The following is a 27,414-nucleotide window of genomic DNA, read 5'->3' as shown; positions in this document are numbered from 1 at the left end:
TATTTTAAGAAATTCTAGACAAATACTTAGTAGTATACTTGGAAGATATTATTTCTTTATTCCAAAGATCCTAGCTTGCATGACACGTCAGAAATGTACAAGTAGTTCTCACCTTGGGACCCTTGGGACCAGAATTTTGGTCGTTAAGTGATATGATTATTAAATGAGTCATTACATGACCAGACCTGTTTTTAATTACCATTTCTACCATAATCATTAAGTGAACCATGTGGTCATTAAGTGAATCATGTGGTCGCTAAGATAATTCAGTTTCCTCAACTGACTTTGCTTGTCAAAAACTGGCTGGGAAGTTTGTAAATCATGGCCATGTGACCAGAAGACCCTGTGACCATTGTAAGTAGAAGACAGTTGCTAAGCACCCAAATTGAGATCACGTGATCCTGGGAGCCGTGCCACAATCCCAACTTTGAGGATGGGTTGTATATTATTATTTTTTATTTCATAACTCTGAACTGTTGCTAAACAGTCATAAGTCAAGGACAACCTGTATTGCAAAAAATATACAATAACGAGGTCTTCACAAAACTAGAAAAAGGTGCATCTGACTTGCCTCAATAGACTACTGGGGCTACAGAATCTCTACATAAGGTATACATATAGAGGCAGCAAAAAACCAATCTGTTCTATCATAGCGCACACACACACACACACCTCTTTCCTGGTAATGTGAAAGGTATGTAGCACTTTCTGGGCTTTGCTAACTTCTACAGGAAAATCATCCCTAATTTTCTGACAGTGTGAAACTGCTGTCCCAGCTCCTAAGACAGGGGTGTCAAACTCAATTTCATTGAGGGCCGCATCAGCATTGCGGTTGCCCTCAGGGGGCTGGGTGGGTATGGCCAGGATGGGCGTGGCCTACTGGGTGGGCATGGCTAGAGTGCGTATGGCCTACAGGGTGGGCGTGGCCAGCTCTACATCATTCGCATCAAGGGTGCCTATGGGGGCCTGGGCAGGAGTGGGACAGATCTGAGGGTCTCTGGCAGAAGGAGGGTCTCTGGGCCAGGGCCAAGGCAGTGGGGGCCGTTCCATCACTGTTTCCAGGATGGCTTCACGGACCACATGAAACCACTTTGCGGGCCGGATCCGGCCCCCGGGCCTTGTGTTTGACGTGTCTGTCCTAAGAAAAGATGGCAATTCTCTTGGTTGACCCCAGAACAAGCAGCATTTCAAGGGTAAAAGCCATTCTTTGCTTCTCGGCCCTTCTTCTGCCCCCCCCAATCCCTCCCATGACTTTGTGGTACAGACAGAAGCTTCAGATGCTGCCAAAGGATCAGTCTTGCTCCAGGCAGAAAAGGAAGGGGGTGGGGAGGGCAGATTTACTATTGTGTGCCTTTTATTTCAGATTGCTCCTCCCAGCAAGGAGGAATTATGGTATTTTCAATAAAGAGTTGCTGGTGGTAGAAAGTGCCTTTCAACAATGGAAACACATACTGGAAGGAGCAGCCCACTCTATAAAAATCTCACCCCCTCGGCAAATCAGGTAGCTGTAATTTTTCTCTTGCTTTGATTTTTACACCTCATATAATCCAGGCTCCCAAAATAAATTTCCAGATGCCCTCTCACCTTAGCCAGAATATTAGGTGCTCCAGTCGCACATATCGCCTGCAACAATATCCTAGCCATGCAACTCTCGAGTCAGTCCATCACTGACATCAGAACAAAGGCTGGGAGTAGGAAGATAGGCTATTTATCTCTTAGATCAAATTAGGGTATTGTGCTAGCAGGATGCATATGCCGGGGGACCGATGGATGACCTTTAGGGAGCCCAGCAAGGTACGATTGTGCCATTCACAGTGGAGAAAGGGCAGCTTTTGCACAATGGATGCTTCTATGTTCCTCTTCCCCCTAAGGGAGGAGATACTAGAGCTATGCTATGACAACAAAATAGCAAGGCACAGGGAAGGGGAATAGTATTTAAAACCCAAAATAGACTTTCCACAACCTTGCACCTGTGCCAGCATCAAGCACTGTTTCCTTTTGCCAGATCTGTCATAGAGCAAAATCAATCCCAGGTAAGCTGGCTGGGTCATTACAACTGCTAGAGACCCCGTTGCAATGCTGGGATGCTGCTTCTCTAAAGTTCGTCATCAGTCTTTTCCCCAGTGCAGATATACTGGCATACACGTAATATTGAGTTTAATTACTAAATTGGTTCATTTTATTCCTTGCAAGGGCCTCCCAATGGCTCAAGAAATAGCTCAACTCTTTTTCGATCACGTCTTTAAATATAGAGATTAATCAATCATGTGATCTCAGACAGGGAAATCAGTTCACTTCCAAATTTTGTAAGGCCCTATTGTACTAATTAAATATTAAAATTAATTAATTTTCCTCACATTATCCAGAGTGCAATGGAGAATCTGAGAAGTTTAACCAACTGTTGCAGCAATAAAGTATTGAGAAGCTATATTTCATACTAGCAAGACAACTGGACTGATCTCATACCTTGCTGAATTTGCTTACAACAATCCAACAGTATTATGTCTCCATTCCAGCTATTGGTCATACCACAACCCAGCAAGTAAGAACTATTCCTCATGCTGCATATTTCTCGCACAAGAGGCAAGCAGCCCAGAGCCTCTTAAAGGAACAACTCAGACTGGCAAAAACCTCATACAAAAAAAGCATACATACACATAAACAAGAGGGAGCTAGAATTGCAGAAGGAGATTTGGTATGGCTTTCTACAACGATTCTGACTTCCATGAGTCCTTCCAAGAAACTAGACTTAAATTTGAGGACTAAGCAGAGGACATGGGAAATGATCCAGAAAGTTGCAAGTGGAAGTGATGGAAGAGAGGCTGAAATCCTTCAGCAGGCTGCAGGAATGGGGCTGAAAGCCTGAAGATTTCACTTCTGTTCTTGCAGCCCCATAAAAGATTTCCTCTCTTTGCATGGAGGGGAGCAGAAATCCTTCAAGGGGCTGCAGAAATGCTTGAGAATGAAAGGGCTGCCTGCAAAGCTGAAACCCTCTTGCCCGTAGTTCTTTTTCTCTCTCTGCTTAACAACCCAGGATATCACTTAATAATCACAACTGGGAGTGCCAGGATTGCAGTTGTTAAGCAAAGCAGTCACAAAAGCTTCAGTGAATGATTTAAGACTCCGGTCCAATTGTGGTCATAAGTCAAGAATTTACAGGATGCATAAATCCAGACATTCACTAGGTGGCAGAAAAGAGCTATACAGAACTGTTTGTAAATTGCCCAAAATCACTTAGCTGAGATGGGCGGTATAGAAAATTGATAAATAAATAAATTCAACTCTTTTTCTGCTGCCATCTAGTGGCTATCTAGATTTATGTAGCTTATACAGTGTTTGGCTGCCCTTGATTTAAGCCTTCAAGAAATAATCTTAAGAATTCAAGGTCTTTCAGGGATCCTGAAACCCTAAGTCTCAGCAGACAGCAGCATCTGATCAATCTTGTCTAGCTCTGAAAGCCTAAACCAGGTGAAGTTTGATCAGTCCTTTGATGGGAGATTTCCAGGAAACATCAAGACTATAAAGCAAATTAGGAAAATTAAAAAGTATCCTGCAACAAGACAATAGCAAACCATCTTTATACCACTGCCAAGGAAACTATGTGGAGAAATGTGGATATTACCAATTAGATCCTCAAAAGATTTTATAAGTGCTTCAGTTTAAATAAGCCAGGATTATTTTGAATTAATTAACGTCCGACTATTCTACCTGAACTAGGACAGCAAATACCCATGAGCAAATATTTCTTAAATGCTGCTGACCTCTGTGGGACTATTCTGGTGTATGATGTTTGAGATATGCCATTTAATGAGGCAACAATTTCAATAAGGTCACTTAAATCCCCCTAAATCCTGAATAAATACTGGCACCAAGTATAGATACTAGAAGTCAAACTCACCTTACTTTTTTCTCCCTTAAAAAGCACTGTGGGTATATCAGTACAATTATCTCTTCTTGAAAATGGGAACACTGAGATGAAGCCATGTTTAATGCGAGGGAAAGGCTTATAAAGCCTTAGTTTGGGAATCCCTTTTCTAATACCAGGACGTTTTCTTCTAAGACCTAAGAAAACATCCTGTAACTCATTCAGAATAAATTTCTCTGACCAGTAAATAATTAATATCCCTTGTTTTTTAAACGCATGTACAAAGAGTGATCATACCAAAGGCCAGGCCTTACAGAAACTTGAGGCTGTGATACTTTTTCTAGAAAATTAGCTTTAAGAATAACATACAATAATCATTTTCACACTAGCAGTTTTATTTTGAAGTCACACAATTCAGTCCCTCAATTATTTCCCTCTGTGGGACATTTCCATGTTCTTCCGATTATTTTTCTCTTCCTCTTTCTTTTTTCTGAAAGTGCTAATTTATTGTAAGGTTGTTGGTGGGGTTTTTCATTTGGCTTCAGGCAGGAATGCAGTATAGACCTTACATGGTAAACTCTCATGATTTTCTTATTTTGTACTCCAGCGCCTTTCTCTTCAAGCAGACAGAATAGAATCTGCTTTCATGATCTCTTCTTTTTTTCAGCTTGGAGCACTGATGATGTGGCTGAGAAAGCATCTTTTTGCTTTGTGTTGGATTACCTGTTTGTATTAGCCATCCCAAAATACAGATTTCTCAAAATGCATGAGCAGCTTATTCCTCTGATGGTTTCTGGATGTCTAAATTGGGAAGTCTCACTCTTCTCTAAATATACTAATCTGGAAGTCATGGTTTGTTCTTAAGATTCCAGTTCCTAACTTGTGGGTGTTAACCCTTAAACCCCCCCCCCTTTAAAAAAATGCTAGCAGGAAGAGCCAAATTGTTTCTTCACGACATGCCAAATTTCTTTAGAATCCTGATTTACTACGATTTGCAAACACTATCACCATGAAATGTCCATTATATTGTGAGATTCCAATATATATGCAATTAATTCCTAAAGAGGCTAGAAAACCAGTATATGCTTTCTAAATAAATCATTCCCTCCCACTGGATTGAGAGAAATGCAAAGTCTGCAGCAGGAAACAGCAGGAACTGTTTTTGCCTTGTTTCTCAGGCTAGACAGAAGCTTTTATAATCTGATCAAGTCAGGTTTTAACAAAGACCTAAATAAATTTGCATCTAATCAATCCAAATCATTTGCTGATTTGGATCGGTAGCTTTTCCTCACCTGGCACCATCCAAATACCGTATGTTGGAACTGTAACACTCTAATTCCTATTCCAACTGAAGTTGGCAAAAGCAGAATTAGTTTCTTTCCTTGGGCAGGTTTGGACTTGGGTACAAAAGGACTGGCTCTCTATATTAACAACCTCTGAGACATTCAGTGCTACGCAAGTTTCAACTGTGACAATGGAGAATATGCTGATGTTTGGGGTATATTAAGAGCTACCGGAGGGACGCAGTGGCTCCGTGGGTTAGGACGCTGAGCTTGTCGATCAGAAGGTCAGCAGTTTGGCGGGTCGAATCCCGAGTGCCGTGTAGCAGAGTGAGCGCCTGTTCCTTGTCCCAGCTTCTGCCAACCTAGCAGTTCGAAAGCATGTAAAAAATGCAAGTAGAAAAATAGGGACCACTCCGGTGGGAAGGTAACAGCGTTCCGTGCGCCTTTGGCGTCTAGTCATGCCGGCCACATGACCACGGAGACGTCCTCGGACAAGCGCTGGCTCTTCGGCTTTGAAACGGAGATGAGCACCGGCCCCTAGAGTCGGAAACGACTAGCACGCATGTGCGGGGAACATTTACCATTTACATTTTAAGAGCTACCGGGGGAACCTTTACCTTTACTTTTACCTAACTCAGTTTAGTAATTGTAGATTTTAGTGGCAAACAGATGTATTTATAACATACTATAGCAAAATGTTCATGAAAACAAATTTTATCAAGGCTCTCCATAGTATATACAGTAATCTCATTGTATGAGATGTATTTGGGCTTTCATGTGAATCAGAAAGCTGTAGGAAATTTGAGGAGTTGCTATAACTCGATTGGAATAATGTATAGTTTTTTTAATGTTCAGAATTAACAATACAATGAATATGTGACAGTCAGAGGGCAAACAATATAAATCAAACACAATAAACCGTTGATAGCAAATACGGTAATCTTGTTGGTGCCAAATGGCTCCTGAATCAAGAGCAGAAAATAATCTCAAAAGCTAGAAAGATTGAAAAGCTATTTTGGATTAAGGTGAAAATACAATCTCAGTGCAAAAAACCATGTAGCCAATAAATGTAGTTCAATTTCAGAAGAATAGTACATTGATTTTTTTTAAGGCACTGACTTAAGTATTAGTGCTATGAAAACAATGGAACAAAGTACAGTTTTGTTTTAACTGGCTATATACTGGTTCATATTTTAGAGCCTTTTCAGGGGCCACTGAAATCTTGATCTTTCAATTTGCCAACTCTGAATAGTTTTCAGCTTTTACCCAAGAAAGATGAAAATAATTATCTTTTTTATTTATTTTATTCCCGTTTTAACACTAGCACAGATTTCTGAATGGAATATCATTAAGAGCCTTGGTGGAGCAGTGGGCTAATGCCTCCTTAAGTAACACCAGCTGCCTGCAATTATTGCAGGTTCGCATCCCACCAGGCTCAAGGTTGACTCAGCCTTCCATCCTTCTGAGGTAGGTAAAATGAGGACCCAGATTGTTGGGGGCAATTAAGCTGACTTTGTAAAAATGCCACTTGGGGTGGGGGGGGCCCAAAAGCCCTAATAAGCAGGCATATACATAGAATGAAGGCTATTGCTAAGCACATTGATTTGTGCTTCTTAGATTGTAAGCCGCCCTGAGTCTTCGGAGAAGGGCGGAATATAAATGGGATTTTTAAAAAAAAAGTCAAATGTTGTGTCCATGACAGAGTTTCTTCACCCATGGACAATAAATGTTCATAAGTGCTTTTTAGCATGATGGAAATGAAAGAAAAATGCTTAAAATCAAGCTATTTTGAAATTAAATTTATAATACTTAAATTGAAACCAAATGCATTTTCCTCAGTGAAGCCAAGTAAAGAAACTACAGTAGGAAGCATATGCCGTATGATTGGCCCTATGTATTTTCAGTTTTTTCAGGTTGATTTTTTTCAACTTTTTCCTAGTTTTGCTATCTTAGTGTTTTCCAATGAGAGAGGACAGAGGTTTGACACAGAACTTACCATATGCAAAGCATGTCCCCTACCAATGATTTATAACCTTTCCCATCTGTTAAATGAAGAATTAGACAGAACAATTTTTTTTTGCAGAAGTCTGCAGGAACGGCGTTGCTATGTCTTATAAGATCTAAAATAGTGACAGGAGTTCAGAGCAGCATTTCTGTCTTAATGTAGGTTTTCTTTCAAAGCTCTGGGGCAATGTTGATCATGAACAGTGTTGATTCATGAACTGAAATCCCTAGTTTTCCTGAACTTTTGCACATAGCAGCCTGGTGCAAATGAATAACTTCTCTGGAAGGTCTGGCCTGTGGTCTATCTGTAACTGACCAATACTATCCATGAAGCCGAGGAAATCAAAACATTGTCTTATTGTGGCATAAGATATGTGCTAATGATTCTGAGGCTACATTTTTACTGATGGCAGTTTTAGAAGTCTACTAATCCCCAGTGTACAATGAAACAGTGAAACAATATAAATTCTATCCGTGGCATCAGAATCATTACGTATTAAACTATTGTAAAGTCTAGCAAGCATGTGTAGTTTTGGAGAATTAGAATACAGGTCAAGCTCTTCATTTTTACCTAGAGAACTATGAAACTAAATTAGTTCATGTTTCAATGACCCGGAACTCACAATCCAGCCCAACAGCTCAATTAAGTTGCATTTTCTAACTCCCATTAAAAAGGAAAAGGTAAAGGTTCCCCCGCACATGCGTGCTAGTCGTTTCCGACTCTAGGGGCCAGTGCTCATCTCCATTTCAAAGCCGAAGAGCCAGCGCTTGTCTGAGGACGTCTCCGTGGTCATGTGGCTGGCATGACTAGACGCCAAAGGCGCACGGAACGCTGTTACCTTCCCACCGTAGTGGTCCCTATTTTTTCTACTTGCATTTTTATGTGCTTTCAAACTGCTAGGTTGGCAGAAGCTGGGACGAGTAACAGGCGCTCACTCTGTTATGCGGCACTCAGGATTCGTCCTGCCAAACTGCCGACCTTCTGATCGACAAGCTCAGCGTCCTAACCCACTGAGCCACCGCGTCCCTTAAACTGAGTTACCATAACAGAAATTATTCTTTGGCCCTGCTCGTGGAACACCATTCGTGTGGTTTGTATAGTGGTTAATGTGTTGTTCAATCACTAAAAGGAGGTTAATTGATCCAGTCAACTAACTCTGAGGATTAAATTTAACATTACACAGCTCTACTCATGAATATGGTTAAACAAATTCTACTCAATAAGCCATGTAGTAGGAACACCAGAACCCATTTAATCGACTGTTTTGTTTACCTAATTCTCAAGAAGAAAAAAACCCCGAAACAAACAGCTGGGGAAAAAATAAACCTCTATCACAAAATGTGTTGCCAAGTTTAGCTGCGCGCGCGCACACACACACACAAACCCCATTTCCAAAACATTAAGAGTGGCTCTACCAACTGGCTCCCTACCTGGCTAAATGGAAAAAGAGTTACTGAAGTCATGATGTCGTATTAGTATTCTGATATGATACAAGAGAAGTTGGGCAAGGACTTTTTTTTTCTAATTTTTAAATAAACAGCAAAAGGACAACTACAACACTGATTTTGAAAAATAAGGGGCTAGATGGACTTGAAAGAATATTTTGATATTTTACCGAAAAATATATATGATGATTTTGAAACTAAGAAACCCTTCTGTGAGAGAGTATTGCTGATTAGGAAAAAAAACCTATGATAAGAGGTGACTTTGCAAGTTGACTAAGAGGGAACCTGAGAGAACTTAAGCTTACAATTCAAGCAGAGGAAACTCGTTAATACAATGGAGCAATATTATACGGCTATGGAAGTATATTTGGGAACAATGCACTCAAAAATTACTCATAAGATGGTCTGCTACTGTAGCAATGGATTTAAAAGAGGCTACAGAAGAACAGAGTCAGTTTAGTGTAGTGGTTAAGGTGCTGGCCTTGAAATCAGGAGACTATAAGTTCAAGTCCTCCCTTAAGCCTGAAAGCCAAGGTGGTGACCCCAATTGGGATAGTCACTCTCTCTTAGCCAAACTCATCTCACAAGATTCTTGCCGTTGGGAAAATAGGAGAAGGAATGAGTATTATATATGTTTGGTACCTTGAGTTATTTATAAAAAATAAATGTGGGATAAAAATCTAATAAATAAATAAAAATAATGACAGATTTTTTACTGGACAAAATTAAGACTAAGGCTGTGGATCTGGCAATGAATTTACGAATGCCAGACTACAGAAGTGATATTTAAAAAGATGCCACACTGGATTTACAAATTAAATCAGTTGTTGTCTTAATAATAAAAGGCAACATGCAAATAATAAATTAGAAAAGTGATATGGACAGCTTTCTTATCTATGATTTTCAAAAGAAATTTGTTAAACCTCTGAAGGAATTTCTAAGAGGAGACAAAGAGAAAATGATAAGAAATCAATTTGTGGGATATTATTTAAAAGGATTAAAGATCAAACTTTTTAAAATAAATACAAAAATATAATGTGGATTTATTTGATCAAGATCACTATATTTAGATGAGATCATTCGTGGTTTTGGAGTAGGATACCATCAGTATGCTGATGACACCCAGCTTTTCATCTTGACTCCAAACCACATCAGTGATGCCCTCGACGTGATGTCCCGCTGCCTGGAAGCGGTCCGGGAATGGATGGGGAGGAACAGGCTTCAACTCAACCCGGACAAGACTGAATGGCTGTACATACCGGCATGCCAGGATACCCAGAGTATTCCATCCCTTAATATTGGGGGTGAGTTATTGCCCCCCGTTGATAGGGCCCGCAACCTGGGTGTCCTCCTAGACTCACAGCTCTCCTTAGAAGATCACATAGGAGCTGTGACCAGGGGGGCCTTCAGTCGGGTTCGCCTAGTGCGCCAACTACGACCCTATCTGGACCTGGATGCCTTGCGTACAGTCACCCATGCACTTGTGACCTCTCGCCTTGACTACTGCAACGCTCTTTACATGGGGCTGCCCTTGAAAGCCACTCGGAAGCTTCAGCTGGTACAGAGTGCAGCTGCACGAACACTTTTGGGGGCTTCCCGATACTCCCATATTACACCTCTCCTCCGTGAGCTGCACTGGCTTCCAGTTGCCTTCCGAGTGAAATTCAAGGTGCTAGTGATGACATACAAAGCCCTACATGGCATGGGTCCGGATTACCTACGGGAGCACCTACTGCCAGCGTCAACACCCCTCCGTCCTGTGCGCTCCCACAGAGAGGGCCTCCTCAGGGTGCCACCGGTCAGAATGCCGGCTGGTGGCCCCCAGGGGGAGAGCATTCTCAGTGGGTGCGCCAACCCTTTGGAACTGCTTGCCTGCCGAAATCCGGATGGCCCCCGACTTTCGCACCTTCCGACGTGACTTAAAAACCTACCTATTCCAACAAGCCGGCCTGGCCTGATAGATTTTGGGGTCTCATTTGTTTTACTATTGTTTTTACTGTATACTTACCTTGCTCTGTACACCGCCCCGAGTCCTTCGGGAGAAGGGCGGTATATAAAAACAAACAAATAAATAAATAAATATTTAGATATAGATATATTGGTGCTGGTCCATGATCATAATAAAGATTGATTGATAGATATAGATATATAGATGATATTACATATTGGTGTAAAATACTTGGGAAATCGTTATTGTTAGTTAGCTACTTTGTCTGTTTAAACTCCAGACTGCTTGTCTCCAGAGCTGTTACTTGCATTTTAAGCGGGAAGACTGCCTTAATTCTATTGGCCGCCACCTAGCGGTGATCCATATAAATAGAAGCTTAGCGGCAGTTCACCCCCGCTTCTGTGTTAACTTAATAAACGTGTTGCTATTTGTACCAAGCACCTTGTCAATGCCTCACCAATCCTGAAACATAACAGTGGCGACGAAGGTGGGATGTGCTGCAAAGGAGGAGAGCGCCAGAAGTCATTAGGGGTAAGACCACGCATCAGCGCCCTGATAGGAACTACGTTCCCCCCTCTGCCTGCTAGCAAACCACGCTGGAGGCACCCACATCCTAAGGATCCATCCCTAGGATCAACAAAGAAGCCCTTAGCAGCACAAGGCATTGAGAGGTCAGCAACAGCTTACCATGGCCAAGATCGGCAAGCTGTCAGAGTTCGACGTGTCGCATCCCAAGAGGTGGAGCTCGTACGTTTTGCACGTCGAGAACTATCTGAGGGCTAACCAAGTTAGCGAAGATGGCTTAAAGGCTGCAACGCTACTGTGCGTGTGTGGTCAGGCGATGTTCAATATAGCTGAAAACCTAGTCGCTCCAACCACACTAGAGTTAGTCACCTACTCCGATCTCAAGAAAAAGCTCAAGGAACATTTCGAGCTGAAGCTCTCCATCACTGCATAGAGACACGTGTTTGAGCAAAGGAAGCAGCAACTGGGAGAGTCAGCTGCCGAATTTGTTGCCGCGTTACGACAAGCATCCCATCTCTGCAACTTCACAGACCTCGAATAGAGACTGAGAGGCCATTTGGTATGTGGGTTGAGGAACAGGGACCTTCAGCAGAAGCTTTTTGTGAAGAAACCTTGTTGTTCCAAGACACCCTGAAGGAGATAATTATTTATTTATTTTATTTTATTAATTTAATTTATATACCGCCCTTCTCCCAGGGGACTCAGGGCGGTGAACAGGGCAATACATAACAGGGCTCCCCCAGCAGCTGAAGAAGCTGCTGGGGGAGCCGTCAGAGCATTGCAGCCCTCCAAGAACACTCCCAGCCCAGAAGCCGTCCACCATGAGCCGATGACTCTGACAGGGACACTGAAATTGCTCGGATGCAGAAACCACCAGAAAGAGGCCAACGGCCGTTTGAGAAGGCAGTTCCCTTCACTCGATGTGCAGGCTGTGGAGGTCGACACAGATGCTTGGAGTGCAGGTTCTGTACAGCAATGTGCCAGGCATGTGGCAAACAAAGCCACATTGCTGCCATCTGTAAAGGTCTCCAGAGGGACATTCAACAAGAAGAATTTCTCAGGAAAGGTACAGGGCCCCCGGGGCAGAACAGAGTTGGCTATTGCTCCAGTAGAAGGAGCGTTTTTAGAACAGGTGCCCATCACCCCCTTAAAGAAAAGCTTAGGCTTAAGGTCAAGCTTCAAGGAATTCCATGTCACATGGAACTGGATTACGGGGTCAGCCCTGTCCATAATTTCTCAAAGAACTTTTAAGAACATTTGCAACTGCAGCGGCAAAAGAGTTGAACTCAAGCTGTCAAATCTGCTGTTAGCGGATTTCCAAAATTCCGACGTAGCGGTTAAGGCAGAAGCTATGCTCAAGGTTCAATTCAAAGAGTTTGAGGGCCCCCTCGAGGTTGTGCTAGTCGAAGGCAACCTCACAAGCTTAAACTGGTTCGATGCCCTGAGCATCCATATGACTGGCATTAACAGAATGCAAGCAGCGGACCTGTCGGCAGTTTGCCAGGAATTTACTGATGTTTTCAGCCCTAGCTTGGGCAAGTACAAGCGACCTCCAATTGCCCTCCACCTTGATCCAACTGTAACCCCAATCAGGATCAAGACTTGCAGAGTGCCTTTTGCCCTCAAAGCAAAAATAGACGCAGAGCTGGACAAGCTGATACAACAAGGCGTGTTGCAGCCAGTAGATAGCAGTGTGTGGAAGACACCGTTACATCACTTAAAGCCAACGGTGAGGGGTGCATATGCGCAGATTACAAGTGCACTATAAACAGAGCACTTCAACAACATGCATATCCGGTGCCTGTAATCAGCCATATTCTGGCGTCTCTACAGGGAGGTCACGTATTCGCCAAATTGGATTTGGCCCCAACCTACCAGCAACTGCCCGTGGATGATGCCACGGTGGAAGCTCAGACCATAGTCACCCACAGGGGAGCTTTCAGGGTACGACGCCTACAATTCGGAGTCAGTGTAGCCCCAGGGCTTTTCCAGAGAGTGATGGAGCACACGCTCAAAAACATTCCAGGTGTGTGTCAAACATGGTGGCTTCATATGATTCAGGATGGACAAAGGAAGGTTTTGCAATTGAAGAATTGCAATTTAGGTGACTGACTTTGCTTTGCTGTGCTGTACTGTACTCTATGAGAATAAATATTACAAAGAATTTTCAGGAAATGAATTTGTACAACTATGAAAATTGTCCGTTCCTATTACTTGTAACACCTGTGACCAGAACTTCATACACCTTGGATTAGAAGGTACCTGATACCAACAGCAGAGACTAACTACCAACATTTCAGTTTGTTGCCCTCAGTGAGAGCAATAAGAGGGTGCAAAACGCGAACACTGTTTTATGTAGCCTTCTCACAAACACTACCTTCCAAATCTGTTCTGATTACTTACACCTCAGTGATAACGAGGAGGATTGCTTTTGTATGATCAAACATGGCAGTGCCGAGGACTGTGTTATCTTTAATTCATCAAAATGCAAGTTAGTCTAGAGAGAAATGGCCAGAAAAGCATGATATGGCTTGAAATGAATAAATTAATACTAAGTACATATATAATTCTTTTTTTCTCTTTTTCCAGTCAAAGGAAAATTAAATTTGCCCAAAGAGAAATATTTGAAGTTTTCTATTCTTGTGTTTCCCTCAACTTTTTGTCAATGAATTGCACATGTCATAGTTCCAAGAATTTCTTGTAAGCAACTCTGCTCTTTAGCTTGGGAAATGCACTGGTCTTAAGTTTATGTCACTAATATTTTATATACTCAAAAACATACTTACCGGTATTACTCTAATCAGATATGACAGAGAAAATTAAAAATATACTGCTAAATATAAGAATGAATGTACAATATACTTTAATAGATCAGTCCATAGGAAATCATCCAAGACAGTGAATTTTCAACATCAAAATAAATTTAACAAATGTAAAGGCAAACTCATATGGATGTGTTTCTCACAACAGAGAACACATTAGTATCTACACTGTACTTTCTTATGTGATTTGGAAGCACAGAATTACACATAGTTTTCAGTATTTGGATTTGCATATATTTTGAAGAATAATTTCAGATGTTGAAGAGTATAGAAACAACAAAGATTTCCACTGTTCAATCAGCTGTAACCTTAAGTCCTTAAGAATTAGCATCAAAAGTTATAAAAGTGTTTTAGAGTCACTGTTCCCAAATGTAATAAATTGATTTTTCCAGGCATTTAGCAATCAATGATCTGGTTCCCAGTACACACTGCATTAAACTTACTTCAGTTATAGAAACTTAGAGGTAATCTGAGTAATATTAACAATGGTCTTTGCAGTATGGATTTTGTGGTATAGGAGATATATGATATACGTGTATATATGATGTGTGTCTGTTATTAATAGATAAAATAATACAGGTAATCCTCAACGGTTTGCTTAGTGACCATTCAAAGTTACAACATTAAAAAAGTGATTTATGACCATTTTCACATTTACAACTATTGCAGCATACCCATGGGTCACATGATTTACATTTGGATGCTTGACAACCGACATTTATGATGGTTGCAGCGTCCTGAGGTCATGTGATCACCTTTTGCAACCTTCTGACAAGCAAAGTAAGTGAGGAAGCCAGATTCACTTAACAACCTTGTCACTAATTTAACAACTGCAATGATTTACTTAACAAATGTAGCAAGTCGTAAAATGGGGCAAAACTCACTGAACAAATTTTTCACTTAGCAACATAAATTTTGGGCACGATTTGTGGTCTTAAATTGAGGACTACATGTATTCTATTTCCCTTGGAAAATGTAATAGACATCTGTGAGGATAAGCAACTTAGTAAAACCTGTATCACCTTAATAAATACACAAGAAGCACCAAAGGAAAATATAGTTCTGCATATCTGATTTATGTCACAAGAGATAACATAAAAACAACCTAGGAAGACACAAGAAAGAGCCAGCTTGTTTTGCTATTATCAGCAGCTGTTGTCATCTTGAATTCTTTCCTTCTTCTTATTTTGTTCAGATCAGGTTTCAGAACTAAAGGTTCTTGCGAGTACAAATTAGACTAAGTAAGATCCTACATGCATGGATTCCGCCATGGCTATATAATCACAAAAAGAAAGGTATATTGCACTGTACACATGCTGTTGGATCCTCATGTCTCCCCAAAATTACCACAGAAGAGAAAGGATCTGTAAAGAATAGGAATTTATAAATATGCACACTCAGAAATCTACCCAATTTTTATTTTTTATTCTAGGTGTGGGTGAAGACAACACACATCTAAACAATTTTGGATTTTCCAGCAATTTTTTTGGAATATTGATAAGGCACTACAGATAAAGTAGGTACTGTAGTCAATTTACAAAACACATTTTTCATCCACAAGTGCAGTCTTAGGATTCATATAAATTATTCTTTGCTAAATACTTTTGACAGTTGTTATATATATAGCTTGCTTACTCAGATTTCCTCAACAGCTTTCAGATGTAATGGACTACAGTTCCCAACAAGCAAGAGAACTGTTGAATAGATGTATACTGCCAACCTTTAAACATGGGTATTACAAGTCCAAAAACTCTCACTAATATTTACATCAAATTGATGGTTCAAAGAGTTCATCATAAGGGGGGGGGGAAGAGCAGTAATTTTGGCAGTTTTGTTAAAACAGGGAGTCTTTAAAAAAATGTTGTATCACCCATTAACCTAGTATGCAGGACTATAACACTGGAGGATTCATGCACACATTTTTGGTTGCTCTTGTCACTTATACAATTCTAACCATGACATGAAAAACAATGAGCAGTCATTTTTTAAAAACAAAAAAAACCTGACAAAGGCTGCTGGATGACCCTGGATGACCCTATCCTATTAAAATACATTAATATGCTCATTTGAAAATTGGCTCTCTACTGTGTAATTTTGAGTTGGTCCTAATAAAAAGGAATATAGTCTGTTTAAATTTTTCCCCTCAATAAGTAAAAATGACTGCTCCCATTCCTGGCTTTATACTGTTTTTTTTTCCTTTTGCAGGTTTATTACATAGAGTCTATTTAATTGGAAAGGCAGCGCATCTACCGAAAGCTCTACCCCTGCATTTTTTTACACCCGAAGGGGAAAAAATGCTGTTTTCTCCCAAAGCTCCTTTAATTACACCTAAAATTCTGTGGAGAATACGCCTGCATAATTCTCATTGGTGTCAATCTAACATTCCTTATAGCTCAAGTAAACCTCGCCCCAATATGGTACCATCTGCAGATAAATCACCAAAACTGCGGATGCCCAGGAACTAGAGAGTAATAAACCAGAATTTCTGGATGGCACTTAATTACTAATGAATATTTTCTTTATATACCTGTGCTATTTTATACTCCTTGAACTTTTTTTCAGAGCTGAAATTTAAGAATTAGCTAGATACTGTATGTAAAAGGTAAAACTTATAACGGTTCCCTCACTCTCTACCACTGTAAAGGAGGATACTGGATTAAGTGATTTAGGAGCCATCTGCAGGAAAGTCAATGCTTAACCAATGTTTAAAACCCATGATTTCGGTGGCTCCTTCCATGCAGGATGCGTTATTAAGGACCTGCAGTGAATGCTTACAAAAACTCAAGTCAGTGCTTGGGAACAAGACCAGCTGTTCCAGTTTAACTAGCTATTTTAATCTAAGGACAATTGGACTAAACTAAAACAGAGATGCAATGAAAGTGGCATTCTTGAATCTCTGGGCAGTAAAAGCAACACGGCTTTGGCTATTAGTAGAAGTACCAACAAGTGAATGCAAATATTTACAAAGAATAATTCATGTTAAAATAGCATGACTATCCACTCAAAATCAAGTCTTAGGATTGTGGTTTTAATCAACGCATTTTATTTTTATCTTGGAATTTTATCTGACTCTTATCGCCTTACCATTGCACCTTACACAGTGCTGCCCGTACACAAATGGCAACCCATCTTAGCAGAAGAAAAGTACATCCCAGGGCAGTAATAACATTTTCCCCAAACTGCTATTTTCTCTCTAAACCAGCTCTTCAATGTGGTAGAGATGTTCAAGGGCATCTCCCCACATTTCATCAGATTGTTTGCTCCCGTGCTCTACTACTGTATTGCTACAATAACTTTCAAACAGTATCATACTGAAATATATCTCCAATAAAAAGAGAATATATGTAACTCAAGACTGGAATGTGAAATTCTTGGTGCTTTCTGAACTTATTTGCTTGCAGACATTTCATTACCCAATTAAGTAACATCATCAGTGCAAGTGAGTTTGAATTTTGCTGTTTATATGCAGTAATGATCCCTGCCAGTTTTGGTGGAAATGTGTTTTCTCCTTGATCCGTTTGTCTAGTATTAATAGATACTTATCTGTTGCTAGCTCTAGATAGGATGCTTTCTGATCTTTTTGTTTCCTTATTTTATTATCTCTTTTGAATAGTGTATAAATGCGTTTTATGTCTGTTTCCCCTGATGGTGGATTTGACATAATACCAAACTTCCAGGAATTCCCTAACATTTTTTTGGGGGGGGGGAATTTGGCTTAGTCTAAAAGGCTAACAGTTTCCCCGTTGAAATATACCTGCATATCCTTTTGTCATTATGGTGACCTTTTTCTGCTTTCAACAAGCAAGCTGATATGCTAAATCAAACGTGAACTTTTTCTAATATGGAGATAAGAGGTTTAGAAACAAAACTAACACAAAGTTGGCAATCTTGCCAAGATACTGTTTTATATTATTGTAAAATACTTATATATACAATGCTGTATTATATACAACAGATTCAGTTTAAATAACTAAATTCACTTAAAATTGATAAAATTGGCTTAAATCCTATTGAACAAATATTTTTTCGCTTCCAGTTTTCTGTGACCTGAGATTTAATTACAGCTTCCAGATTATATACTGAAATACCGCCCCCCAAAACACCAGATTCCATCTACAGTACCTAATGCAGCAGCTAATTTGTTATTAACCAGATGCCTTTGGATGAAATAAGCTGCTGTGGGTGTGCAAGTATAAGAAGTTCCATTTTTCATTACAACCCTTTGAACACTTATTAAAGCAATATAAATTAATTACCTTTCAGGAGCAGTCCTCAAAGTTATTTTCTAGTATGTACAAATTTGAACATTCAAGGGATAGTCCTGATCAGGTTTTTAACAAGCTTTAAAAATGGCCTAGCCCTAGCTCTTACATTTAGTTTACAGTATAAGGATATTCCTACAGAAAAAGAGAGGTAGACAGGAGTTCAGACTGCCTTTATGCAATATCCTTATATTTGTTACCTGGGCCCATGTGATACTGCTATTTACTGTATGCTACCTATATATTACTTAACTCCTTCCCAAGCATGGTGAAGATTCCTTGTGCAAGCATCCTAGCCTATTTTAGACTTCAAGGCTGTTAAAGGTAAAGGTAAAGGTTCCCCCGCACATGCGTGCTAGTCGTTTCCGACTCTAGGGGCCGGTGCTCATCTCCGTTTCAAAGCCGAAGAGCCAGCGCTTGTCCGAGGACGTCTCCGTGGTCATGTGGCCAGCATGACTAGACGCCAAAGGCGCACGGAACGCTGTTACCTTCCCACCGTAGTGGTCCCTATTTTTCTACTTGCATTTTTACGTGCTTTTGAACTGCTAGGTTGGCAGAAGCTGGGACGAGTAACAGGTGCTCACTCTGTTACGCGGCACTCGGGATTCGACCCGCCAAACTGCCGACCTTCTGATCGACAAGCTCAGCGTCCTAACCCACTGAGCCACCGCGTCCCTATTCAAGGCTGTTACAAAGCTGAAAATATTGTTTGCTTGTGTATTTTTTTAACCTTGTAAAATAAGAAGAATTTAAATAAATAACTTTAAGAAAGTCATCTAAAAACCTATTAGGACTGCAATTCTATGCATACTAAAAAGATAGAGAGATCATCAAGTCAGTATTTAGGACAGGGAACTTAACATGAAGCTGCGGATGGAATACATGCCATTTGCTATCAGCAATAAACTTCTAATAAAAGTTTAAATAGTTCTACAAGAGTAGAAGACATTTCATCTTTCTTCCTCACTACGCTTATCCATCATTTAACTTCCCACAATTTATAAAAATAAACTTCTCTTGTTTAAGCTTGCAGATATTCAAATCTTCCATTTCCTCCTCCTAAAACAAAGATAACGATATCTCAAGGCTTGCAAATATCAGCTTTCCATCCTCACAGCACCATAAGCCTTAAACAGTACCAAAGTTAAACACTCATTCCTTTCTGGTTTCTGAGCCTTCATGAAATAACACAACCTGCCATGACTACTGCAAAAATCTAAATTCCAGCTCATATCAAAAAGAGACAACACAATAAGAGATGGTAGTCTCCAGCTCCATCCCTTACATTATACAAAATAAAGAAGTTGAGTGCCTGCAGGGATTCCGTATTGCCATCTATTATAGATGACACAGCTAGCAGGAGGGAATGGAATAGACAAATCATTAGAACTTAGACCTTTTCTTAATGTCATCATTTTGGACTCAATCAAAAGAGGTTTCACAAGTTCATTTGCACACTCTGATAACAGCAACCAAAATCAGTCCCCCAAGGTCCAAGGAGATGCCAAGAATGCTGTCAGTACCAATAGAAGCTTGGCACATAAAAGATAGGAATCACCTGATCTGCTACTTCCATTCAAAACCAAGTAGGCCTGGGAGATGCTTTTAGTCAAAGAAGCTTGGATCCCCATTCATAGGCCCAACCACAATCTCTTTCTATCCAGCGATCCATTAACTGATAACATTAACTTTCAATACATCTGTTTTACAGGTTAGAAAATATGCTTATATAATGGACTGGATTGAAAAGAAGTTGGACAGTATGGGGAGAAAGTGAACAGGCTTAAATAAATACTGGAAAGCTCTAAATTATGGCATCTACCAATGATCTGACTCTACTCGCCCACCCATCCAAGCCTGTGTCGCAAAAAAACAAACAAAAAAAAAACAACCCCAAGGCATCCAGCTCATTAACTGACCATTGCACCTATATGCAATTACTGTGAAATGAAGGGGGGGAGGGGGAAGCAAATTGTATTTATTATACAGATTTTTCCATATTAAAAAGGGTTGTGTTTGCCTGATAACACCCTTGATCTCATACAGTATTGTACATTTTAGTTCATACAGCCCAGAAAATATATACATATACATACACATACACATATACATACATATATATATACATATATATACATACACATACACATGCACACCCACACACGCACGCACGCACACACACACCACACACACACACACACACACACATATATATATATATATATATATGTGTGTGTGTGTGTGTGTGTGTGTGTGTGTATACTTAATATATATAATATATATAATATACTTAATATATATACTTAATATATATACTAATATACTTAATATATATATATACTATATACTAATATACTTAATATATATACTAATATACTTAATATATATACTTAAACTGGATTAAAAGGAGGAAGGCACACCCCAGCTTGGCTTCCTTTACACCAGGCGGGGGCAGCATGGCAGTTTAAAGACTCTTCCAACTAAGAAAACCCCACCCCATCAGACCCTTCCGAAATAGGGCAAACTCTTAAATCCAGGTTAAGGAACAGAGTGGTGAGAACGCCACCTCCAAGCCAGCCCTCCTGGATTAAGAGAGACAAGAGAGGGGCCCATCCTTAGCCCCTGCCTTCCACCCCAACAACTGTGCATCTCCCCCCAGGCAAATTGTAAGGGGCAAAGGGAAGAGTAGGGAGATAACAAGTTACCCACAGGAGCGACAAAAAGGCTGGGCAGCGTTTGGCAAGGAGGGTGTCGACGCCTGGTAAAATTACCCCTCCCTCCGTCTCTATTCCTTCCTCTTCCTCTTCCCCCACCCCACCCCATTCATAAAACTCTGCCTCTGGTTCAGTGACAGCGATTCTGCCGCCGCCTCTCTTTTCTCTCTCTCTCTCTCTCTCTTTCCCCCCCCCCCGCCGCCCCCCCCACGGCACCAGGTTCAGACTTACCCCCCCACACCCCACCCCACCCCGCCCCGCCGGCCGCGCGCCCGCGCGCGCGCGCCTGGCCCCGGCTTACTTGAGCATGGCCTCCTCTTTCTCCTCCTCTTCTTTCTGGCGGTCCATCACAGCCATAATGATGTTCCGCTCCTCTTCTGTCAGGTGGCTCAGGTCGGGCAGCTCCTGCATGGGGGGAGGCACGGCGGGGGGCCGAGGCCCGCGGGGCCCCAGCGAAGAAAAAGGAGAAGGAGAAGGAGACGAGGACATGTTTGGCAAGCGAGAGAGCGCCTTGCCCGCTTTTTTTTCCCCCCTTCGACACCTTTGTACCTTTGGGGCAAGGCGACCCAATCACTCCCGCCTCGGCTCGGCTCGCCGCCGCCTCTTCCTCCTCCTCCTCTTCTTCTTCGTCGTCGTCGTCTTCCTCCTCCTCCTCCTCCTCCTCCTCCTTCTTCTTCTCCCTTTACACTGGAGTCCTCTGTTCATCGGCAGCAGCAAGGAGCTCTTGGGAAGAGGCAGGAGAGGAGGCGGAGACCCGGGCGGTCATGGTTGCTCCGTCCAGACGAGCCCAGCTCCGCCGGCTGCTGCTGCTGCTGCTCCCGCTGCTGCTCCCGCTGCCTTCGGTCGGCCGGTTCTCAGGAAGATCGGGAGATGCCCCACAGCCTCCTGCAGCCCATCCTCCGAGGCTGGGAGAGGAAGGGAGGGCGCGGGCAGCGGCAGCAGCTCGACAGGCTCAGTGCACCGTCAGGGCTGGAGGGAAAGGGCGGATGCTGCTGCTGCTGCTGCTTCGCTGCCGCCGCCGCTGCTGCTGCTGCCTCCGCCTGCTGTTAAATGCTCTACTGCTGCTAGTAGCTACGGGGAGGGAGGGAGGGAGTTTAGTGTCAGTTAGGCGGAGTCCAAACGGCTTCGCTCCTGGGTAACGGCCGAGGTCTGTCTTGCCGAGACGATCCGGGCAGCAAACGCGCCAGATCCCCAACCTTTTGATTCCTCCAGCCGCGGCCGAGCGCCGCGCTTGAGAGAAACGGGGAAGCCTCGCTGTGAAGCTGAGCCTGGAAATACCTCTCCGAAAATACAGTCCTAGATTACAGGCTAGATTAAGGCTGCCTTCCCAAACCAAACCTGGGCACGGGGCGCTGGGGAATGCAAGGGTTTTTGCAGACGAGTAATCCCAGTTAGGAGGAGTCTGTTCCCCGAGAGCGCTGAGCCGTGTAGGCGACGTCTGCAAGAAACCCCGGCGATTCGGGGAGGTTTATTCCCAAAGCGGCGGGTGTAGTAGAAGTTGGAACCTGTGGCTCTCAGTTAGATTGTCGAATTCCGATTCCCCAGAGTCGGAATCCACCATCTGGAGAGCCTCGGATTTCCCTGCCCTCGCCCGTAAGTAAGACTGCCGTAGCTGGAGCCTATTTGCATGGGAGGGAAGAAATGCTGCTTAATTCGGATGTGGAGGATTAAGAAACCACGATTTCAAATAGCAACGCTGCAGTTTTAAGCATACCGGTTTGGGATTATCCTCCCTTAAATCCATGTGAATACGCAGGGTTAGGATCAAACGAAATATTTGCTTTTTTTTTTTTTGGCCTCTTATCGAGCACTGCTCCTATGTGGCTTGGTTCCTGTACAGTTTTTAAAAGGCGAAGAAACGACGTTAAATGAACTGCGTAAATGCAGTTGAAGCAAATTTATTTAGAAATCATATGAGGCGGGAAAGATACTTTATGTCCAAATCTTAATTTAATCTTTTACTCTCTAATTTTGTCAGCAACGCTGATAAGACAAAAAAAAATACTGTATGGAGCCATATGCCCAAGTGACTGAAAAATTTGTCAACATTTCTGCACATGTTAAATGTTTAATTTGATTTTTTCCCCTTTTCTGGAATTATGTGTTGATAAACAGCCCTTTTAAGGTTTGTTGATGAATTTATTCAATGCAATATGCAAATTTGAAATTTGCTCACTTTTTTCTTTAAAGGATGTGTGTGAATATATGGTAGGGAAGCTGCAAGTAAGGAAACTTAAGCACTGTTCTTCCCAGTAATTATTCTGAATTTTCATTACAATGATTTTTTAAAAAAACTTATATTCTGCTTTTTTAAGTGAAGGTAACGTGACATATAACAATAAAATATGCTACAAGCAAAAACTCAATAAATGAATAAAACAATGGTCACAACAATTTAGAAAAATAACATGGAGATCCAACAGAGAATATTCATAAAGGATAGTGTTATATATACATTATATATACAATAGTGCAATACTAATACAGAGAAGGGAAAACACAGTAACATCAGACAAGAAACCCCCCCTCAGTTGTGAATTTGCAATTGGTCAACCATTCAACCTGTTAAGTTCTTTCAAACTATTTTAAAACAATAACAAAAAGGGTAATGCATTGTGCAGTATTGTGTCTTGTGCGTGCATGTGCACCTTCAGATCAGTGTTGACTCCTACCAACTGCTCTGATTAGTCCCTGCAGTTTTCTTGGCAAGGTTTTTCAGAAGTGGTTTGCCATTGCCTCCTTCCTGGGGCTAAGAGAGAGTGACTGGCCCAAAGTCACCAAGTTGGTTTTGGTGCCTAAGGCAAGACTAGAACTCATATTCTCCTGGTTTTTAGCCTGATGCCTTCACCACTTCACCAAATTGGCTCTCTATAATAATGTACTAAATTAAATCATGAGCAATTTTATGTTGTTAACATGCTTTAAAGTTATATAATACCACACTATTTTTTGTATTAGAAGGAACTTTTAAGCCACCACTCTTTAGTTAGTGATGACCAATAGTATCAACAGAAACTTTGAAAATTGTCTATGAATTTTAACAGGAGAGATTAAAACCAAACTAACTCTGTTACCAACTTGCTTGCATCATATACTGATGATCCCATCAATCTTTTCCACCTACTTAGGTTTGCTAGCTAGAAATTTGCTAACCTCATATTTTTCCTGTAGCACTCCTAGAATGTCTATGCCAGGGGTGTCCAAACTTTTTTCAAAGAGGGCCAGATTGGATGAAGTGAACATGCTGGAGGGCCAAACATTTTTCCGAACATTCTTTGAACAATTGCAATTAAATGCAAATGAATTATTTTATGCCAAGTTAATTGCAAATGGCATACTTTTCATTTTATAACATTAAGATCAACTGGCAGCTGAGTTTTCACTATGTCGGCAACCCGCGGCTCCGGAGCCACATGCGGCTCTTTGAGCCGTCTCCTGCGGCTCCCAACCGCCCGGTGCGCGCGCACCTCTTCGAACGGGCAGTGGTGCGTGCGCACCTCTCCAAATGGAGAGTGGCACCACCCGTTCCGAGAGGTGCGCACGCACCTTTCCGAAGGGCGGAGGTGCACGCGCACCTCTCCAAGCCGTCGCCGTCCGGAGACCTGCCGACGTTTGGGGAGGTTTGGGAAGGTGCGCGCTGGGGAAAAGGCCGGGAGAGGAGGGAGGAGGAAGGATGGGGTGGGGGAGAAGGAGGCTTCCCGGGCTGGGGGGGAAAGCAGAAGCGAGGGATCAGGAATCCTCCCGCTTGGCTGCTGCCACCGCCGCTGCTCCTACGGCCGCCGCCGCCTGCTCTCTTGGCTGGTTGCTTTCCGCTTCTCTCCCCCCGCCTGCCCTCCTTCCTGCCTTCCTCCCCTCCGCCTCGCCTTCCCCGCTCCCGCGTTTTCCCTCTCCCTGCCTCGGATTCGGGGTGATTCCCCGGGAGAGGGCGATGGGATTCCGGTGAGCTTTCAAGCCTTCTCGGCGGTCTCCGGCACGGCTCAGGAAGCGTTTCTGCGCCGCCCGGCCGGAGCCTTTGCCTCCTTCCCTCCCCCAAGCAAGGCGTCCTTTTTCAAGTTGCAAAACCAAGCGGGGTGAAGCGGGCTGTCGGGAAAGACATTCAGGAGGGTCCCCCTGGAGAGGAGCGGGAGCGGGAGAAGGAGGGAAAGGAGGAGGAGGAGGTGATCGACTCGCCCAACCCAGGAAGAAGACTCACGGCGGGGACGAGCGCGATCCAGCAGCAACACCCCGGGTCAGGCCCCGGTGGCGGAGGAGGCAGTGGCGGCGGCGGAGGCGGCCGCAGCACCGGCAGCCTTCCTAGCAGCGGCGGCGACAGAGGCGGCGGCGGTGGAGGAGGCGGCGGCGGTGGAGGAGGAGGCGGCGGCGGCGGCTGCAGAGGCAGCTTCCTGGCGGTCTTCTTCCTCTCGGCTTCCTGCCTCTCCGCCCGCAGTGCGAGCTCGGACGTTACGGGGCTGGCCGGCCCGGACTGGGTTGGGCGAGTCGATCACCTCCTCCTCCTCCTTTCCCTCCTTCTCCCGCTCCCGCTCCTCTCCAGGGGGACCCTCCTGAATGTCTTTCCCGACAGCCCGCTTCACCCCGCTTGGTTTTGCAACTTGAAAAAGGACGCCTTGCTTGGGGGAGGGAAGGAGGCAAAGGCTCCGGCCGGGCGGCGCAGAAACGCTTCCTGAGCCGTGCCGGAGACCGCCGAGAAGGCTTGAAAGCTCACCGGAATCCCATCGCCCTCTCCCGGGGAATCACCCCGAATCCGAGGCGGGGAGAGGGAAAACGCGGGAGCAGGGAAGGCGAGGCGGAGGGGAGGAAGGCAGGAAGGAGGGCAGGTGGGGGGGAGAGAAGCGGAAAGCAACCAGCCGAGAGAGCAGGCGGCGGCCGTAGGAGTGGTGGCGGCGGCGGCAGCAGCCAAGTGGGAGGAGTCCTGATCCCTCGCTTCTGCTTTCCCCCCCCAGCCCGGGAAGCCTCCTTCTCCCCCACCCCATCCCTCCCCCCCCAGCCCGGACCCCCTTCTCTCCCGGCCTTTTCCCCAGCGCGCACCTCCCCAAACCTCCCCTCTCGGAATGGGTAGCAGAGAGTCAATACGGCAGGAGGAGGAGCAGCAGCAAGCAGCCGCAGTTGTTAGCTTTACCTCCGGGAAAGGAGACGGAGGACGCCGAGAGCGCGAACTTGATGCACTTGTAGTAGGGCAGTGAGTCCCGCCAGGCCCGCCCCGCACCTGCGCCGCTCGTCTTCCAAGTTTGGGCAGTGACGTCAGGATGCGGCCCTCTCACCGCCCTCCTGCGGCAGACAGTCTTCTGCTTGCCGCCCTCAATCAGAAGGGAGGGCCGCATTTGCACAGAGCAGGGAGGGCTGTTAGAGGGCCGGATTGAACCGCCCCGCGGGCCGCAAATGGCCCGCGGGCCGGACTTTGGACATGCCTGGTCTATGCACTTTCTTAGTTTTATTCATAATAATAGTATATACATGCACATTCACATGTTCTTCTGTCCTCTAATTCTCCATCCAGAGATTAAACATCTGCTTCATCTTAGTATGTACTTTAGTTCAAGTACTATATATAAAATCTGAAGTGAGGGTGTTATTTTACTTTCTATACTCACTGTTGCAACTTCACTATTTTTCATGATGATGGGAACTGAGTATTTCTTGGCCCCAAATAACCAAAACAGCAGTGCTACTTAAGTTCTTAGTACAGGTATTTTCAGGTTAGTTCCACTCTCTAAATCTATCTTTAACTTAAATTTGTATTTATGTTGGAAATCGTACTTGAAAATGGACTACCAGTTATGGTGGTGAGCTGAGAAAACATTGAATCCATGCGATACTTTCCAGAGCGGCTATATGTTCCCACACTGAAAACAGGCTATATATTAACGTACAGCTTTAGCAGTTCTTGACTGAATTGTGCAGCTTCAGCACTTCGTTGACACAAGGACACCATTTCTACTAATGGGCATCCTGTTTGTATTTCAGAGATGTCCTTAAATTGGACAACCTGGAATTTCCTATATCCAGCGTCAGCAACACACATTTAGTATAGTCGTTGTGTCAAGCCATTTGCTTAGCTATGGTTTATTGAATAAATTGCTGTTGGCTGGTTTATATAACGGATTAAGCCGTAAGCCAAAGTTTTATCAACCAAAGTGGCTGGATTTACACATAAACACTAAGCAATTGCGGCTTAACTTGTTATTCAATAGCATAGCAATAGCACTTAGACTTATATACTGCTTCACAGTGCTTTACAGCCCTGTCTACATGGTTTACAGAGTCAACCTATTGTCCCCAACAATCTGGGTCCTCATTTTACCGACCTCGGAAGAATGGAAGGCTGAGTCAATCTTGAGCCAGTCAGGATCAAGGGAATTGAACTCTTGGCAAATGTGAGCAGTGTCAGCCTGCAATACTACATTCTAACCACTGCGCCACCACAGCTGATCAAATTCAGCTATTAATAAGATGGGTAGCTTTAGAAGCCAAGGTGTTCAGTCATAATACTACTATTATGTAAAGAGGCTTGTCTTTTTATGGTGAGATGTGATAACTTGATCCAGACA

General features: G+C 43.2%; 1 protein-coding gene across 1 annotated transcript in view; it reads right to left on the bottom strand.

Moving 5' to 3' along the window:
- Positions 1–21,358, bottom strand: part of RIMS1 (regulating synaptic membrane exocytosis 1) — a gene marked incomplete at both ends in the record, with an annotated part of 283,958 nt that extends 262,600 nt beyond the window's left edge. Inside the window, one exon of the mRNA XM_083350593.1 lies at positions 21,171–21,358. Within this exon, the coding sequence (XP_083206719.1) occupies positions 21,171–21,358 (188 nt within the window). The remainder of the gene's footprint in view (positions 1–21,170) is intronic.
- Positions 21,359–27,414: the final 6,056 nt, after the last annotated feature.

This window comes from Vipera ursinii, assembly GCF_947247035.1.
Source record: "Vipera ursinii genome assembly, chromosome: 1".
Classification (NCBI taxonomy): domain Eukaryota; kingdom Metazoa; phylum Chordata; class Lepidosauria; order Squamata; family Viperidae; genus Vipera; species Vipera ursinii.
The sequence above is the reverse complement of the archived record's forward strand: the minus strand, read 5'-3'. Positions and strand labels throughout refer to the sequence as shown.